At 30.6% G+C, this 21,274-nt stretch overlaps 1 protein-coding gene across 6 annotated transcripts in view; it reads right to left on the bottom strand.

The window, feature by feature from the left end:
- LOC143233708 (glutamate--cysteine ligase catalytic subunit-like) overlaps positions 1-21,274 on the bottom strand; it is a 135,145-nt gene that overhangs the window by 97,468 nt on the left and 16,403 nt on the right. For all 6 annotated transcript variants that reach the window (XM_076470240.1, XM_076470241.1, XM_076470239.1 and 3 more), the window contains 5 exons: positions 20,731-20,930; positions 18,785-18,901; positions 17,873-17,978; positions 16,948-17,060; positions 15,353-15,442 (listed from right to left, as the gene is read on the bottom strand). In XM_076470240.1, coding sequence (XP_076326355.1) covers positions 15,353-15,442; positions 16,948-17,060; positions 17,873-17,978; positions 18,785-18,901; positions 20,731-20,930 — 626 coding nt within the window. The remainder of the gene's footprint in view (positions 1-15,352; positions 15,443-16,947; positions 17,061-17,872; positions 17,979-18,784; positions 18,902-20,730; positions 20,931-21,274) is intronic.

Below are 21,274 nucleotides of genomic sequence, written 5' to 3'. Positions count from 1 at the left end.
TCAAACAATGAGATTAAATGTGATAAATATTGGATAGAGTGTCAAACAATGAGATTAAATGTGATAAATATTGGAGAGAGTGTCAAACAATGAGATTAAATGTGATAAATATTGGAGAGAGTGTCAAACAATGAGATTAAATGTAATAAATATTGGATAGAGTGTCAAACAATGAGATTAAATGTGATAAATATTGGATAGAGAGTCAAACAATGAGATTAAATGTGATAAATATTGGATAGAGTGTCAAACAATGAGATTAAATGTGATAAATATTGATAGAGTGTCAAACAATGAGATTAAATGTGATAAATATTGGAGAGTGTCAAACAATGAGACTAAATGTGATAAATATTGGATAGAGTGTCAAACAATGAGATTAAATGTGATAAATATTGGATAGAGTGTCAAACAATGAGATTAAATGTGATAAATATTGGATAGAGTGTCAAACAATGAGATTAAATGTGATAAATATTGGATAGAGTGTCAAACAATGAGATTAAATGTGATAAATATTGGATAGAGTGTCAAACAATGAGATTAAATGTGATAAATATTGGATAGAGTGTCAAACAATGAGATGTGAGAGTGTCAAACAATAAAATGTGATAAATATTGGAGAGTGTCAAACATTGAGACTAAATGTGATAAATATTGGAGAGAGTGTCAAACAATGAGACTAAATGTGATAAATATTGGATAGAGTGTCAAACAATGAGACTAAATGTGATAAATATTGGAGAGAGTGTCAAACAGTGAGATTAAATGTGATAAATATTGAAAAGAGTGTCAAACAATGAGATTAAATGTGATAAATATTAGAGAGAGTGCTAAACAATGAGATTAAATGTGATAAATATTATAGAGAGTGTCAAACAGTGAGACTAAATGTGATAAATATTGGATAGAGTGTCAAACAAAGAGATTAAATGTGATAAATATTGGAGAGAGTGTCAAACAGTGAGACTAAATGTGATAAATATTGGAGAGAGTGTCAAACAGTGAGACTAAATGTGATAAATATTGGATAGAGTGTCAAACAATAAGATTAAATGTGATAAATATTGAAGAGTGTCAAACATTGAGACTAAATGTGATAAATATTGGATAGTGTGAAACAAGGATATTAAATGTGATAAATATTGGATAGAGTGTCAAACAATGCGATTAAATGAGAAAATTTTAGAGAGAGTGTCAAACAATGAGATTAAATGTGATAAATATTGAGTGAGTGTCAAACAATGAGATTAAATGTGATAAATATTATAGTGTCAAAAGCGAGATCAAATGTGATAAATATTGGAGAGTCTCAAACATTGAGACTAAATGTGATAAATATTGGAGTGAATGTCAAACAATGAGATAAAATGTAATAAATATTGGATAGAGTGTCAAACAATAAGATTAAATGTGATAAATATTGGAGAGTGTCAAACATTGAGACTAAATGTGATAAATATTGGAGAGAGTGTCAAACATTGAGACTAAATGTGATAAATATTGGATAGAGTGTCAAACAAAGAGATTAAATGTGATAAATATTGGATAGAGTGTCAAACAATGAGATTAAATGTGATAAATATTAGAGAGAGTGTCAAACAGTGAGATTAAATGTGATAAATATTGGATAGAGTGTCAAACAATGAGATTAAATGTGATAAATATTGGAGAGTGTCAAACATTGAGACTAAATGTGATAAATATTGGAGAGAGTGTCAAACAATGAGATTAAATGTGATAAATATTGAATAGAGTGTCAAACAATGAGATTAAATGTGATAAATATTGAATAGAGTGTCAAACAATGAGATTAAATGTGATAAATATTATAGAGAGTGTCAAACAGTGAGACTAAATGTGATAAATATTGGATAGAGTGTCAAACAATGAGATTAAATGTGATAAATATTGGAGAGAGTGTCAAACAATGAGACTAAATGTGATAAATATTGGAGAGTGTCAAACAATGAGATTAAATGTGATAAATATTGGATAGAGTGTCAAACAATGAGATTAAATGTGATAAATATTGGAGAGTGTCAAACATTGAGACTAAATGTGATAAATATTGGAGAGAGTGTCAAACAATGAGATTAAATGTGATAAATATTGGATAGAGTGTCAAACAATGAGATTAAATGTGATAAATATTGAGAGAGTGTCAAACATTGAGACTAAATGTGATAAATATTGGATAGAGTGTCAAACAATGAGATTAAATGTGATAAATATTGGATAGAGTGTCAAACAATGAGATTAAATGTGATAAATATTGGATAGAGTGTCAAACAGTGAGATTAAATGTGATAAATATTGGAGAGAGTGTCAAACAATGAGATTAAATGTGATAAATATTGAAGAGTGTCAAACAATGAGATTAAATGTGATAAATATTGGATAGAGTGTCAAACAATGAGATTAAATGTGATAAATATTGGAGAGTGTCAAACATTGAGACTAAATGTGATAAATATTGGAGAGAGTGTCAAACAATGAGACTAAATGTGATAAATATTGGATAGAGTGTCAAACAATGAGATTAAATGTGATAAATATTGGAGAGAGTGTCAAACAATGAGATTAAATGTGATAAATATTGAAGAGAGTGTCAAACATTGAGATTAAATGTGATAAATATTGGAGAGAGTGTCAAACAATGAGATTAAATGTGATAAATATTAGAGAGAGTGCTAAACAATGAGATTAAATGTGATAAATATTGAAGTGAGTGTCAAACAATGAGATTAAATGTGATAAATATTGGATAGAGTGTCAAACAATGAGATTAAATGTGATAAATATTGGATAGAGTGTCAAACAATGAGATTAAATGTGATAAATATTGGAGAGAGTGTCAAACAATGAGATTAAATGTGATAAATATTGGAGTGTCTAACAATGAGATTAAATGTGATAAATATTGGATAGAGTGTCAAACAATGAGATTAAATGTGATAAATATTGGAGAGTCTCAAACATTGAGACTAAATGTGATAAATATTGGAGTGAGTGTCAAACAATGAGATTAAATGTGATAAATATTGGATAGAGTGTCAAACAATGAGATTAAATGTGATAAATATTGGAGAGTGTCAAACATTGAGACTAAATGTGATAAATATTGGAGAGAGTGTCAAACATTGAGACTAAATGTGATAAATATTGGATAGAGTGTCAAACAAAGAGATTAAATGTGATAAATATTGGATAGAGTGTCAAACAATGAGATTAAATGTGATAAATATTGGAGAGAGTGTCAAACAATGAGATTAAATGTGATAAATATTGGATAGAGTGTCAAACAATGAGATTAAATGTGATAAATATTGGAGAGTGTCAAACATTGAGACTAAATGTGATAAATATTGGAGAGTGTCAAACAGTGAGATTAAATGTGATAAATATTGAATAGAGTGTCAAACAGTGAGATTAAATGTGATAAATATTGAATAGAGTGTCAAACAATGAGATTAAATGTGATAAATATTATAGAGAGTGTCAAACAGTGAGACTAAATGTGATAAATATTGGATAGAGTGTCAAACAATGAGATTAAATGTGATAAATATTGGAGAGAGTGTCAAACAATGAGACTAAATGTGATAAATATTGGAGAGAGTGTCAAACAGTGAGATTAAATGTGATAAATATTGGATAGAGTGTCAAACAATGAGATTAAATGTGATAAATATTGGAGAGTGTCAAACATTGAGACTAAATGTGATAAATATTGGAGAGAGTGTCAAACAATGAGATTAAATGTGATAAATATTGGATAGAGTGTCAAACAATGAGATTAAATGTGATAAATATTGGAGAGTGTCAAACATTGAGACTAAATGTGATAAATATTGGATAGAGTGTCAAACAGTGAGATTAAATGTGATAAATATTGAATAGAGTGTCAAACAATGAGATTAAATGTGATAAATATTATAGAGAGTGTCAAACAGTGAGACTAAATGTGATAAATATTGGATAGAGTGTCAAACAATGAGATTAAATGTGATAAATATTGGAGAGAGTGTCAAACAGTGAGACTAAATGTGATAAATATTAGAGAGAGTGTCAAACAGTGAGACTAAATGTGATAAATATTGGATAGAGTGTCAAACAATGAGATTAAATGTGATAAATATTGAAGAGTGTCAAACATTGAGACTAAATGTGATAAATATTGGATAGAGTGTCAAACAATGAGATTAAATGTGATAAATATTGGATAGAGTGTCAAACAATGAGATTAAATGTGATAAATATTGGAGAGAGTGTCAAACAATGAGATTAAATGTGATAAATATTGGAGAGAGTGTCAAACAATGAGACTAAATGTGATAAATATTGGAGAGTGTCAAACAATGAGATAAATGTGATAAATATTGGATAGAGTGTCAAACAATGAGATTAAATGTGATAAATATTGGAGAGAGTGTCAAACAATGAGATTAAATGTGATAAATATTGGAGAGAGTGTCAAACAATGAGATTAAATGTGATAAATATTGGATAGAGTGTCAAACAATGAGATTAAATGTGATAAATATTGGAGAGAGTGTCAAACAATGAGATTAAATGTGATAAATATTGGATAGAGTGTCAAACAATGAGATTAAATGTGATAAATATTGGATAGAGTGTCAAACAATGAGATTAAATGTGATAAATATTAGAGAGAGTGTCAAACAATGAGATTAAATGTGATAAATATTGGATAGAGTGTCAAACAATGAGATTAAATGTGATAAATATTGGATGTCAGAGTGTCAAACAAATGAGATTAAATGTGATAAATATTAAATGGATAAATATTGGATAGAGTGTCAAACAATGAGATTAAATGTGATAAATATTGGATAGAGTGTCAAACAATGAGATTAAATGTGATAAATATTGGAGAGAGTGTCAAACAATGAGATTAAATGTGATAAATATTGGATAGAGTGTCAAACAATGAGATTAAATGTGATAAATATTGGAGAGAGTGTCAAACAATGAGATTAAATGTGATAAATATTGGAGAGTGTCAAACAATGAGATTAAATGTGATAAATATTGGATAGAGTGTCAAACAATGAGATTAAATGTGATAAATATTGGATAGAGTGTCAAACAATGAGATTAAATGTGATAAATATTGGATAGAGTGTCAAACAATGAGATTAAATGTGATAAATATTGGATAGAGTGTCAAACAATGAGATTAAATGTGATAAATATTGGAGAGAGTGTCAAACAATGAGACTAAATGTGATAAATATTGGATAGAGTGTCAAACAATGAGATTAAATGTGATAAATATTGGAGAGTGTCAAACAGTGAGATTAAATGTGATAAATATTGGATAGAGTGTCAAACAATGAGATTAAATGTGATGATAAATATTGAGAGTGTCAAACATTGAGACTAAATGTGATAAATATTGATAGAGTGTCAAACAATGAGATTAAATGTGATAAATATTGGATAGAGTGTCAAACAATGAGATTAAATGTGATAAATATTGATAGAGTGTCAAACAATGAGACTAAATGTGATAAATATTGGAGAGTCTCAAACATTGAGACTAAATGTGATAAATATTGGAGAGTGTCAAACATTGAGACTAAATGTGATAAATATTGGAGAGAGTGTCAAACAATGAGATTAAATGTGATAAATATTGGATAGAGTGTCAAACAATGAGATTAAATGTGATAAATATTGGATAGAGTGTCAAACAATGAGATTAAATGTGATAAATATTGAGATGTCAAACAATGAAATAAAATATTGGAGAGAGTGTCAAACAGTGAGACTAAATGTGATAAATATTGGATAGAGTGTCAAACAATGAGATTAAATGTGATAAATATTGGAGAGAGTGTCAAACAATGAGACTAAATGTGATAAATATTGGAGAGAGTGTCAAACAGTGAGACTAAATGTGATAAATATTGGATAGAGTGTCAAACAATGAGATTAAATGTGATAAATATTGGATAGAGTGTCAAACAATGAGATTAAATGTGATAAATATTGGAGAGTGTCAAACAATGAGACTAAATGTGATAAATATTGGAGAGAGTGTCAAACAATGAGATTAAATGTGATAAATATTGGATAGAGTGTCAAACAATGAGATTAAATGTGATAAATATTGGAGAGAGTGTCAAACAATGAGATTAAATGTGATAAATATTGGATAGAGTGTCAAACAATGAGATTAAATGTGATAAATATTAGAGAGAGTGTCAAACAATGAGATTAAATGTGATAAATATTGGAGAGAGTGTCAAACAATGAGACTAAATGTGATAAATATTGGATAGAGTGTCAAACAATGAGATTAAATGTGATAAATATTGAAGAGAGTGTCAAACAATTGAGACTAAATGTGATAAATATTGATAGAGTGTCAAACAATGAGATTAAATGTGATAAATATTGGATAGAGTGTCAAACAATGAGATTAAATGTGATAAATATTGGATAGAGTGTCAAACAATGAGATTAAATGTGATAAATATTGAGAGAGTGTCAAACAATGAGATTAAATGTGATAAATATTGGAGAGAGTGTCAAACAATGAGATTAAATGTGATAAATATTGGAGAGAGTGTCAAACAATGAGATTAAATGTGATAAATATTGGATAGAGTGTCAAACAATGAGATTAAATGTGATAAATATTGGAGAGAGTGTCAAACAATGAGATTAAATGTGATAAATATTGGAGAGAGTGTCAAACAATGAGATTAAATGTGATAAATATTGGATAGAGTGTCAAACAATGAGATTAAATGTGATAAATATTGGAGAGTGTCAAACAATGAGATTAAATGTGATAAATATTGAGAGAGTGTCAAACATTGAGACTAAATGTGATAAATATTGGATAGAGTGTCAAACAATGAGATTAAATGTGATAAATATTGGAGAGTGTCAAACAATGAGATTAAATGTGATAAATATTGTCAAAGAGTGTCAAACAAACAATGAGACTAAATGTGATAAATATTGGATAGAGTGTCAAACAATGAGATTAAATGTGATAAATATTGGAGAGAGTGTCAAACAATGAGACTAAATGTGATAAATATTGGATGAGTGTCAAACAATGAGATTAAATGTGATAAATATTGAGAGAGTGTCAAACAATGAGATTAAATGTGATAAATATTGGATAGAGTGTCAAACAATGAGATTAAATGTGATAAATATTGGATAGAGTGTCAAACAATGAGATTAAATGTGATAAATATTGGAGAGAGTGTCAAACAATGAGATTAAATGTGATAAATATTGGATAGAGTGTCAAACAATGAGATTAAATGTGATAAATATTGGAGAGAGTGTCAAACAATGAGATTAAATGTGATAAATATTGGATAGAGTGTCAAACAATGAGATTAAATGTGATAAATATTGGATAGAGTGTCAAACAATGAGATTAAATGTGATAAATATTGGAGAGAGTGTCAAACAGTGAGATTAAATGTGATAAATATTGGATAGAGTGTCAAACAATGAGATTAAATGTGATAAATATTGGAGAGTGTCAAACATTGAGACTAAATGTGATAAATATTGGAGAGAGTGTCAAACAGTGAGATTAAATGTGATAAATATTGGATAGAGTGTCAAACAATGAGATTAAATGTGATAAATATTGAATAGAGTGTCAAACAATGAGATTAAATGTGATAAATATTGGAGAGAGTGTCAAACAGTGAGACTAAATGTGATAAATATTGGATAGAGTGTCAAACAATGAGATTAAATGTGATAAATATTGGAGAGAGTGTCAAACAGTGAGACTAAATGTGATAAATATTGGAAGAGTGGAACAGAGTGTCAAACATTGAGAGAGTGTAAATGTGATAAATATTGGAGAGTGTCAAACAGTGAGATTAAATGTGATAAATATTGGATAGAGTGTCAAACAATGAGATTAAATGTGATAAATATTGGAGAGTCTCAAACATTGAGACTAAATGTGATAAATATTGGAGTGAGTGTCAAACAATGAGATTAAATGTAATAAATATTGGATAGAGTGTGAAACAATGAGATTAAATGTGATAAATATTGGAGAGTCTCAAACATTGAGACTAAATGTGATAAATATTGGAGAGAGAGTGTCAAACAATGAGACTAAATGTGATAAATATTGATAGAGTGTCAAACAATGAGACTAAATGTGATAAATATTGGAGAGAGTGTCAAACAGTGAGATTAAATGTGATAAATATTGAATAGAGTGTCAAACAATGAGATTAAATGTGATAAATATTGATAGAGTGTCAAACAATGAGATTAAATGTGATAAATATTATAGAGAGTGTCAAACAGTGAGACTAAATGTTATAAATATTGGATAGAGTGTCAAACAAGGTGATTAAATGTGATAAATATTGGAGAGAGTGTCAAACAGTGAGACTAAATGTGATAAATATTAGAGAGAATGTCAAACAGTGAGACTAAATGTGATAAATTTTGGATAGAGTGTCAAACAATAAGATTAAAGGTGATAAATATTGAAGAGTGTCAACCATTCAGACTAAATGTGATAAATATTGGATAGTGTGAAACAAGGATATTAAATGTGATAAATATTGGATAGAGTGTCAAACAATGAGATTAAATGAGAAAATTTTAGAGAGAGTGTCAAACAGTGAGATTAAATGTGATAAATATTGGAGAGAGTGTCAAACAATGAGATTAAATGTGACAAATATTAGAGAGAGTGCTAAACAATGAGATTAAATGTGATAAATATTATAGTGTCAAAAGCGAGATCAAATGTGATAAATATTGGAGAGTCTCAAACATTGAGACTAAATGTGATAAATATTGGAGAGAATGTCAAACAATGAGATAAAATGTGATAAATATTGATAGAGTGTCAAACAATGAGATTAAATGTGATAAATATTGGAGAGTGTCAAACATTGAGACTAAATGTGATAAATATTGGAGAGAGTGTCAAACATTGAGACTAAATGTGATAAATATTGGATAGAGTGTCAAACAATGAGATTAAATGTGATAAATATTGGAGAGAGTGTCAAACAATGAGATTAAATGTGATAAATATTGAGAGTGTCAAACATTGAGATTAAATGTGATAAATATTGGATAGAGTGTCAAACAATGAGATTAAATGTGATAAATATTGGATAGAGTGTCAAACAGTGAGACTAAATGTGATAAATATTGATAGAGTGTCAAACAATGAGATTAAATGTGATAAATATTGGATAGAGTGTCAAACAATGAGATTAAATGTGATAAATATTAGAGAGAGTGTCAAACAGTGAGATTAAATGTGATAAATATTGGATAGAGTGTCAAACAATGAGATTAAATGTGATAAATATTGGATAGAGTGTCAAACAATGAGATTAAATGTGATAAATATTGATAGAGTGTCAAACAATGAGATTAAATGTGATAAATATTGATAGAGAGTGTCAAACAATGAGATTAAATGTGATAAATATTGGATAGAGTGTCAAACAATGAGATTAAATGTGATAAATATTGAGAGAGTGTCAAACAGTGAGATTAAATGTGATAAATATTGTCAAAGAGTGAGATCAAATGTGATAAATATTGAGAGTTCAAACAATGTGATAAATGTGATATTTGATAGAGTGTCAAACATTGAGACTAAATGTGATAAATATTGGAGAGAGTGTCAAACAATGAGATTAAATGTGATAAATATTGAATAGAGTGTCAAACAATGAGATTAAATGTGATAAATATTGAATAGAGTGTCAAACAATGAGATTAAATGTGATAAATATTGGAGAGAGTGTCAAACAGTGAGACTAAATGTGATAAATATTGGATAGAGTGTTAAACAATGAGATTAAAGGTGATAAATATTATAGAGAGTGTCAAACATTGAGACTAAATGTGATAAATATTGGAGTGTCTAAAAGTGAGATTAAATTTGATAAATATTGGATAGAGTGTCAAACAATGAGATTAAATGTGATAAATATTGGAGAGTGTCAAACATTGAGACTAAATGTGATAAATATTGGAAGAGTGTCAGAGTGTCAAACAATGAGATTAAATGTGATAAATATTGGATAGAGTGTCAAACAATGAGATTAAATGTGATAAATATTGGAGAGTGTCAAACATTGAGACTAAATGTGATAAATATTGGAGAGAGTGTCAAACAATGAGACTAAATGTGATAAATATTGGATAGAGTGTCAAACAATGAGACTAAATGTGATAAATATTGGAGAGAGTGTCAAACAGTGAGACTAAATGTGATAAATATTGGAGAGAGTGTCAAACAATGAGATTAAATGTGATAAATATTGGATAGAGTGTCAAACAATGAGATTAAATGTGATAAATATTAAAGAGAGTGTCAAACAATGAGATTAAATGTGATAAATATTGGATAGAGTGTGAAACAATGAGATTAAATGTGATAAATATTGGAGAGTCTCAAACAATGAGACTAAATGTGATAAATATTGGAGAGAGTGTCAAACAATGAGATAAAATGTGATAAATATTGAATAGAGTGTCAAACAATGAGATTAAATGTGATAAATATTATAGAGAGTGTCAAACAGTGAGACTAAATGTGATAAATATTGGATAGAGTGTCAAACAAGGAGATTAAATGTGATAAATATTGGAGAGAGTGTCAAACAGTGAGACTAAATGTGATAAATATTGAGAGAGTGTCAAACAGTGAGACTAAATGTGATAAATATTGGATAGAGTGTCAAACAATAAGATTAAAGGTGATAAATATTGAAGAGTGTCAACCATTCAGACTAAATGTGATAAATATTGGATAGTGTGAAACAAGGATATTAAATGTGATAAATATTGGATAGAGTGTCAAACAATGAGATTAAATGAGAAAATTTTAGAGAGAGTGTCAAACAGTGAGATTAAATGTGATAAATATTGGAGAGTGTGTCAAACATTGAGATTAAATGTGACAAATATTAGAGAGAGTGCTAAACAATGAGATGTGAAAAATATTGAGAAACAGTAAAAATGTGATAAATATTGATAGAGTGTCAAACAATGAGATTAAATGTGATAAATATTGAGAGAGTGTCAAACAATGAGATTAAATGTGATAAATATTGAGAGTGTCAAACATTGAGACTAAATGTGATAAATATTGGAGTGAATGTCAAACAATGAGATAAAATGTGATAAATATTGGATAGAGTGTCAAACAATGAGATTAAATGTGATAAATATTGGAGAGTGTCAAACAGTGAGATTAAATGTGATAAATATTGGAGAGTGTCAAACATTGAGACTAAATGTGATAAATATTGGAGAGAGTGTCAAACATTGAGACTAAATGTGATAAATATTGACTAAATGTGTGATAAATATTGGATAGAGTGTGTCAATGAGACTAAATGTGATAAATATTGGAGAGAATGTCAAACAATGAGATTAAATGTGATAAATATTGGAGAGTCTGAAACATTGAGACTAAATGTGATAAATATTGGAGTGAGTGTCAAACAATGAGATTAAATGTGATAAATATTATAGAGAGTGTCAAACAGTGAAACTAAATGTAATAAATATTGGATTGAGTGTCAAACAAAGACATTAAATGTGATAAATATTGGATAGAGTGTCAAACAATGAGATTAAATGTGATAAATATTAGAGAGAGTGTCAAACAGTGAGATTAAATGTGATAAATATTGGATAGAGTATCAAACAATAAGATTAAATGTGATAAATATTGGAAAGAGTGTCAAACATTGAGATTAAATGTGATAAATATTAGATAGAGTGTCAAACAAAGAGATTAAATGTGATAAATATTGGATAGAGTGTCAAACAATGAGATTAAATGTGATAAATATTAGAGAGAGTGTCAAACAGTGAGATTAAATGTGATAAATATTGGATAGAGTGTCAAACAATGAGATTAAATGTGATAAATATTGGAGAGTCTCAAACATTGAGACTAAATGTGATAAATATTGGAGTGAGTGTCAAACAGTGAGATTAAATGTGATAAATATTGAATAGAGTGTCAAACAGTGAGATTAAATGTGATAAATATTGAATAGAGTGTCAAACAATGAGATTAAATGTGATAAATATTGGAGAGAGTGTCAAACAGTGAAACTAAATGTGATAAATATTGGATAGAGTGTTAAACAATGAGATTAAAGGTGATAAATATTATAGAGAGTGTCAAACATTGAGACTAAATGTGATAAATATATGGGGAGAGTGTCAAACAGTGAGACTAAATGTGATAAATATTGGAGTGTCTAACAGTGAGATTAAATTTGATAAATATTGGATAGAGTGTCAAACAATGAGATTAAATGTGATAAATATTGGAGAGTGTCAAACATTGAGACTAAATGTGATAAATATTGGAAGAGTGTCAAACAATGAGATTAAATGTGATAAATATTGGATAGAGTGTGAAACAATGAGATTAAATGTGATAAATATTGGAGAGTCTCAAACATTGAGACTAAATGTGATAAATATTGGAGTGAGTGTCAAACATTGAGACTAAATGTGATAAATATTGGATAGAGTGTCAAACAATGAGACTAAATGTGATAAATATTGGAGAGAGTGTCAAACAGTGAGATTAAATGTGATAAATATTGAATAGAGTGTCAAACAATGAGATTAAATGTGATAAATATTAGAGAGAGTGCTAAACAATGAGATTAAATGTGATAAATATTATAGAGAGTGTCAAACAGTGAGACTAAATGTGATAAATATTGGATAGAGTGTCAAACAAGGTGATTAAATGTGATAAATATTGGAGAGAGTGTCAAACAGTGAGACTAAATGTGATAAATATTGGAGAGAGTGTCAAACAGTGAGACTAAATGTGATAAATATTGGATAGAGTGTCAAACAATGAGATTAAATGTGATAAATATTAAAGAGAGTGTCAAACAATGAGATTAAATGTGATAAATATTATAGAGTGTCAAAAGCGAGATCAAATGTGATAAATATTGGAGAGTCTCAAACATTGAGACTAAATGTGATAAATATTGGAGTGAATGTCAAACAATGAGATTAAATGTGATAAATATTGGATAGAGTGTCAAACAATGAGATTAAATGTGATAAATATTGGAGAGTGTCAAACATTGAGACTAAATGTGATAAATATTGGAGAGAGTGTCAAACATTGAGACTAAATGTGATAAATATTGGATAGAGTGTCAAACAATGAGACTAAATGTGATAAATATTGGAGAGAGTGTCAAACAATGAGATTAAATGTGATAAATATTAGATAGAGTGTCAAACAAAGAGATTAAATGTGATAAATATTGGATAGAGTGTCAAACAATGAGATTAAATGTGATAAATATTAGAGAGAGTGTCAAACAGTGAGATTAAATGTGATAAATATTGGATAGAGTGTCAAACAATAAGATTAAATGTGATAAATATTGGAAAGAGTGTCAGACATTGAGATTAAATGTGATAAATATTGGATATAGTGTTAAACAATAAGATTAAATGGAGTGAATGTCAAACAATGAGATAAAATGTGATAAATATTGGATAGAGTGTCAAACAATAAGATTAAATGTGATAAATATTGGAGAGTGTCAAACATTGAGACTAAATGTGATAAATATTGGAGAGAGTGTCAAACATTGAGACTAAATGTGATAAATTAAATGTGATAAATATTGGAGACTGTCAAACAATGAGACTAAATGTGATAAATATTGGAAAGAGTGTCAAACAATGAGACTAAATGTGATAAATATTGGATAGAGTGTCAAACAATGAGATTAAATGTGATAAATATTAGAGAGAGTGTCAAACAGTGAGACTAAATGTGATAAATATTGGATAGAGTGTCAAACAATGAGATTAAATGTGATAAATATTATAGAGAGTGTCAAACAGTGAGATTAAATGTGATAAATAAATGGGGAGAGTGTCAAACAGTGAGACTAAATGTGATAAATATTGGAGTGTCTGACAGTGAGATTAAATTTGATAAATATTAGGGAGAGTCTCAAACATTGAGACTAAATGTGATAAATATTGGAGAGTGTCAAACAATGAGATTAAATGTGATAAATATTGGATAGAGTGTCAAACAATGAGATTAAATGTGATAAATATTGGAGAGTGTCAAACATTGAGACTAAATGTGATAAATATTGGATAGAGTGTCAAACAATGAGATTAAATGTGATAAATATTGGATAGAGTGTCAAACAATGAGATTAAATGTGATAAATATTGGATAGAGTGTGAAACAAGGAGATTAAATGTGATAAATATTGGATAGAGTGTCAAACAATGAGATTAAATGTGATAAATATTAGAGAGAGTGTCAAACAATGAGATTAAATGTGATAAATATTAGAGAGAGTGTCAAACAGTGAGATTAAATGCGACATCAACTGCATGTCTTGAAATTGTTCTTGCTTCGCCATATTTCACGTTTTAAATTTTAAATTGTGGTACATTTTAAGATGAAAAATATGACCAAATGAGGAAATTTTCTAACTATATTAACCTCACACTTGTTGCTAGGGCTTAGAGAAGATTTAATAAAATTGTGATCTGATAAGCGTTTCGCCGAGTTTTGGTACATCAGGCCCATTATTTAGCTTCAACCATATCAAGAGGTAAAATTAAGCATTGTATGATGACGACAGAATGCCCAGGCTGTTATAAAAATTTCAGTTCGAACACAGAACTACACACGAGAATGTCGCTTTGAGAAAATATATGAATTTTGATAAATGTCTCGTATTTTGTAACAAAACTACTAAGGCTATGTGACGCTTTCCCTAATTTTGAACTACTAGCAAGAGAGAAAGCAGTCATTCAGTTACATTGTACCACCCATTTCCCACACTATAAAATTGACTGTCACTCCTATAACACATCCACGTGCTAAAGTTCGGGGGGGTATTTTGTGACAAAAGCTAGAACTTTACTACAAAGCCATCCTCCAATTCAGTACAAGTTAGGGTTAGTGATAGCTTAACTGTAAGCAGCCGCCATTTTTTTCTATCCTTGAAGTTGGGCTTGGTTAGTGCGTTTCTTGAATAACAATAATAAAAAAACAACTGGTAATTTATGAAATACTAGCACACAGAATAAAATAAATTACTATGCACATTTCTTTTAACCATATGTATAAAAAGACCTCAGAAATAGGTGCTGAAACATCGATAAAGTTGCAATACATATAATCAAAATTAAGCAACCATAGTAATAGGTAATTTTGATGTCAGTAAATTCTCTTTGAAATAACACATTTTGAAGTTATGAAAGTTACACAAGTTTCTTTTACAGTGAACACGAAGTAACTATTACTAACCTCCATAGGTCGAAATTCCACTCGCCAACCACTGCTACCCTCAGAAGGAACCTTCAGTCTCACCGTTTGCCAGTTGGTTGAATGAATATTCTGTCGACAATGAGAAAGTTGAGTCAGTTCACATCTATGTCAAAATAAACATTAGTTCTACCAAAATGTTGTATCATTCTAATGGGTAATTTATTTGTTTTGAAGTTTAACTGAATTCAATGTTTGATAATCAAACAAGGAATATCATTCAGTCACGTTACACCTGAACAAGACCCCAGCTAAGCCTGATACTTTCAAATCACACTTGAGTGTATGTTGTTTCACAGTAGGTAACATTATCCTTCAGAAATTACGATCATGGCTAACTGGACCAAATCAAGAATCAAACCGTGTTAAGCCTTGTTGTGAGATTTCCTGGACAAGCTTCGAATGTACTTTGTATGATCTAATAGCAAAAATACAAGTGTTTTGGCATGTGGAGTCATAGTTTACATTGCTCTGTGGAGTTGGACCTCGTTTGAAATGTACATAATGCAATCAGGGTAATGTTTTACTTTTGTACAGCCCCCAGCTAGTACAGCGGTAAGTCTATGGATTTACAACGCTAAAATGAGGGGTTCGATTCCTCTCGGTGGGCTCAGCAGATAGCCCGATGTGGCTTTGCTATAAGTAAATAAGGGGAATCCTTACAAGAGTCGACACCAGCTTTTGGTCGTGAAATATTTTATTTTTCACATGTTTTATTATTTATTGACCTTACTACTCTCACCTGTGAATTGATTAGGTTAAAGGATGATATTTAGTGAAAAAAAAAACTCGTTACCCATTTGTTAATTCAAACCATTTAGATGAGGTTAATTCTTGAATGGAGGTGATATTATCTAGGCTTCGAAATTACTTGCCTATATTAGACATATTAATACATTTCTTATGATAAATTATGACCCAGCGTAATTTGATTGCTAATTAAAAAAAAAGTAATTTTCGCATTTTATGGGTTATATGAGATACAACGATTGAAGAAAAAGCATAACAAACTAATATACTCAGAATAGAAATCCCAGGCACACAACTCTATTTGATCATATACAATAATGAGTGGCTAATGAGTATGTTCTAATCTCAAATATTAGTGCTCGAACAGCTATTGGAGAAAGCGTCACTTCTACATTACTATACGTTTGAAGGTTTGGTTTGTTTAGAATTTTGCACAAAACAACCACGAAATACGTCGTCTCTAATTGAACAGTTTGCCAATCACCCACTGCTAACTCTTGGGCTACTCTTTTATCAACGACTAGTGGGACTAACCCTCACAAGAAAAACTCTCCTAGAGCTGAAACTGTTAGCACACATGGTGTGATTGAGATTCGAATCTTTGACTTGCAGACTGCGAATCAATAACCCTCACCACCAGGCCTACCTGTTCAACAATAACAAAACATGAATATTTTATACCCCTCTTTCTATCACAGTCCAGAAACCAGCAACGAATCTATATATATACGTGTGTTGTAAATATACATTACTAAGAAATTAAATATCCACATAACCAAAATGAGTTTGCTTTAAGAATATATGTAAAAGTGAAAAAATTATCACACCTCATAATGGAAGATGTCGTCCTCACTTTTGGGGTGGATGTTTTCAGAGAAGAGGAAGAGAGGCTCACGGATGAAAAGATGTGCAACGTGTTGAGATAAAAGATGATCAACTCCTGCAAGATGTCCAGTGTCATAAGATTTATTTGGTTAATTTATCTTATACAAGCTAAACGGGAAAATACCATAAAAGGTTTAACACTGTAGTTTTTATCAACCAATTACTGTTAGTCGAAAGTATCAAAAAACACCTTATATTTCTAAAGTGCACAGTTTAATTTACAACGCACAGTTATCTACAGAATAATTTTTAACTTCAAATCTATTTATCTAGTTATTTGAAATTCGAGAAATTTTCAGCAATTACAAAAAAAAGTTAAACCGTGTTATATTAAAAATGCACAACGAACATTTATACCAAAGAACATTCCTCACTGATAGACTTGTTTTAAGTAAAGTAAAAAAGTGTCTTTAGAGTTGCTATTAGAACAGTTTAGAGTGTTAGATATGAAAAAGATTAAGTTTCGGTTTTAAAAACTAAAACAAAAAACAAGAGAGAATCCTCAATAGGCACGGCACTTTAATTTCTTTCAGGTAGGGTTAGAATATATTCATTAATCTTTTCTTTTACTTTAATTATTAAACTATATTTTTGTGCTCAAGCAATACCAAGCGTGGGGATTCGATTTTATTAGTCATCGGGATGTCTACCAACTTACTATCAAACCAAAATTCTTTTAGACAGGATTAGAATAAATTAATCTATGAAACCTTGGGTATAGACTCCTAAAAGTAATTAAAATTCGGTTGCTACTGACTGATCCACAGGTCAGTGTCAGTGATGACCATGCCCGAGACTTGGAATCTCTGAAAGAATACATTTAGTCTTTCTGTTAAGCTGAACAAGTACCAACTAAAACTCACTTACCAGCGTCCCTCAGTTCTTTGTACACGCGTCTGTCGAACACTACCTCCACATCATTAAGAATCTCACCCTCAGAAGATAAGTAACTATTAACACTGCTGTACCGAGGCTAAGGAGAAAAAACAATTCTTTTTTTAGCTGTTATAATAACTTGAACGCTTATAACCAGATTTACAAACACACTCTCAAAAACATTACTTAGTAAATTGTGGATGATATTTTGTATTCTTGGTTTGGCTTATTTTGAATTTTGCAAAAAGCTACTCGAGGGCTATCTGCGCCAGCCGTCCTTAATTTAGCAGTGTGAGACTAGATGGAAAGCAGTAAGTCATCACCACCCACCGCCAACTCTTGGGCTACTCTTTTACCAACGAATAGTGGGATTGACCGTAACATTATAATGTCCCCACGGATGAGAGGGGAACATGTTTGATGTGTCGGGGATTCGAACCCGCGACCCTCATATTACAATTTTATATTCTCGAATGTCCTTACCAGTTAATCACAGCTTTCAAAATAAATTTACATCGAAACTTTTAATCGAATGTCTTAACACCCTTGACCATGCCGGACCAGAATGATTCGTTAAACATAAAACGTCATCATTTATCTCCACATTTCTTTCTTTTCTCCATGTAAGTCAGTACAGTGGTTTAAGCGCAACCCGTGTATTTAAAAAAACAAAACAAATTAGTTCACGTCTAAGGACGTCGATATTTATAATAAAAACAATAAACGCTGTATGCTTTCTTTGAAACTAATTTCAATGCTTAAATGTTAAAATGAGTCGTTTCTCTAACTTATTAAATAACTTTTCACTTAAATTAAAAATGATAACATTAGTAAATGTATCATCCATCAAATAAATATGTTTTAAAGACACATAAACATTGATATGTTAAATTTTCAACTAACCTTTATTCCTCGTTCTTCGTCCGTTCTGTCATCTAGAGAGTTCACAATGACGGACCACCTGCAATCTCTATCTGACAAATACCCACGATAGGCAGGAGAAGACGCACTGAGAGCCATCTAGTTAAACAACAACGACAACGTATTTTATTTAACGATAAAACAGTATCGTACTATAATGGAACTCTTGCTTATATGATATTAGAAAAACGTTTATATTATGCGATGTGCAACCCACAGCTTCGCGATTTTTTTATCCCGGGGGTCACGATTTTCTCGTTTCGCCTCTGTTTCCCATTACGGATAATTTTTTTTCTCCATTCTCAGGGTGCATATGTGACGTCTTGAATACGTTACAGGCAAATCTAATGCACTGGTGCCATGGGTAATTAAAATAACCTTTCTACTTACGAAAGAGTAGAACTGATGTTCCAAAAAATAACTTTTAAACTAAATAGATAAATCTAGAAATATCATTAAGATTTCTTAAAACTCGCCGTGACAAAGAATGTGAAGGGTTTGAACCCAAAACAAACGTTACTTTTATTACGTAAGTAGAAATAAGTGAATATTCTTGTAAATTATAACGGTTCAAAACTGCAGGTTGGAACACATTACTTCGAAATAATAAACCGTTAAACAAATAATTATTTTTAAAAGGGTAACAATAATTCCATCTCTCCTTCCCGAGATTCTTAGCTTATACTACATATACAGACTGTCAGAGAAGCACACAAAATTTACTCTTAATTTATTTTGAATTTCGCACACACCTACACGAGGGCTATCTATGTTAGCCCTCCCTAATTTAGCAGTATAAGATTAGAGGGATTGTTTGGTTTGTTTTGAATTTCGCGCAAAGCTACTCGAAGACTATTTGCGCTAGCCGTCCCTAATTTAGCAGTGTAAGACTAGAGGGAAGGCAGCCAATCATCACCACCCACCGCCAACTCTTGGGCTACTCAATTACAAACGAATAATGGTACTGACCGTCAAATTATAACGCCCCAACGGCTGAAAGGGCGAGCATGCTTGGTGCGACGGGGATTCAAACCTGCGACCCTCAACTAACTAGTCGAGCGCCCTAACCATCAAGATATGCCGGGCCATTTCGTAATATGGTTAATAATTAGCCAGAATAATCAACATATACAGGAATTACACATAACAGTAAAATGAAAAATGTAGTTGATTGACGTCATAATCGTCTGTTGTTGTTTTTTTACTTTTTATGCCCCCCTCCAATGGCACAGCGGTGTGTCTGCAAACTTACAATGCTAAAAACCGAGTTTCGATACAAGCGGCGGGTAAAGCACAGATAGCCCGTCGTGTAGCTTTGTGCTTAATTACAAACAAAAATCTTTTCCATGACTATAATAATATAAATTTCGATTATTCTTTAAGTGGTTTTACGATATAGCATTTTTTTATTTTTTATGACTATGATATAAATCTCCACTATTATTTAATTGGTTTTACAAAATAGTATTTTGTTTAAATGTTACTGTTCACGATTATTACAAATTTTACTGGTCTTATACAGGTTTACAGTAAGTACATTGTACAATTTCAAACCTTATGTAGAAGCTCGACTCGTAATGTGAGGGTCGCGGGTTTGAATCCCCGTCATACCAAACATGCTCGCCCTTTGAGCTGAGAGGGCGTTATAATGTGACGGCCAATCCCATTATTCATTGATAAAAGAGTAGCCCAAGAGGTGGCGGTGGGTAGTGTTGACTAGTTGCCTTCCATCTAGTCTTACACAGCTAAATTAGGGACGGCTAGCGCAGATAGTCCTCGAGTAACTTTGCACGAAATTCAAACAAATCAAACCAAACCCTATGCTTTAGTTTAATTTCCGTGTGATAAATAAACCAGGGAAAAAACGTTATTCAGATAATTATTATAGAGAAAGTGATGCACACTAATAAAAAAATGATCATACTTACCATAATGGGAGAGAGAACAGCTAGATGGTCATGGAGAATTTTGGCTTCTTGAATGTTTGAAGCCTGCAGTGTCACTTGCAAACTACAACAGCCTGTGCCGAATATTGTATTGTCCATGTAGATATGATTTTTTACTACTCTTTCACTTTTCTCATCTTGCAGATTTTCGTGAGGAGTTAAAGTTTTCTGGTCTTTGTAAACTGTAAAATCGCACAACATTCTGGTCATCAGTTGCAACGTTAAAGGGAATTTTATACTATTAAGTTACACGTTTAATGATTTAAAATCAGATCAGCAAATACGTAACAATAAACAACAGGTTGATCTCCAGTGGCACAACGGTATGTCTTCAGAGTTATAATGCTAGAAACCGGGTTTTGATACCTGTTGTGGGCAGATCAGAGATAGCCCATAGTGTAGCCTTGTGCTTAACTACAAATAAACAAACAATAGACCAAATTATATTTTGTGACAGTCATCGGCAGAAACAAAACCGGAACTACACTTATGATATATCTCAGGTAAAATTGATTTTTTCAGAATT

Source organism: Tachypleus tridentatus, chromosome 12 (assembly GCF_004210375.1).
Source record: "Tachypleus tridentatus isolate NWPU-2018 chromosome 12, ASM421037v1, whole genome shotgun sequence".
Lineage (NCBI taxonomy): Eukaryota > Metazoa > Arthropoda > Merostomata > Xiphosura > Limulidae > Tachypleus > Tachypleus tridentatus.
Note: the sequence above shows the minus strand (reverse complement) of the source record. Positions and strands in the feature narration are given on the sequence as shown.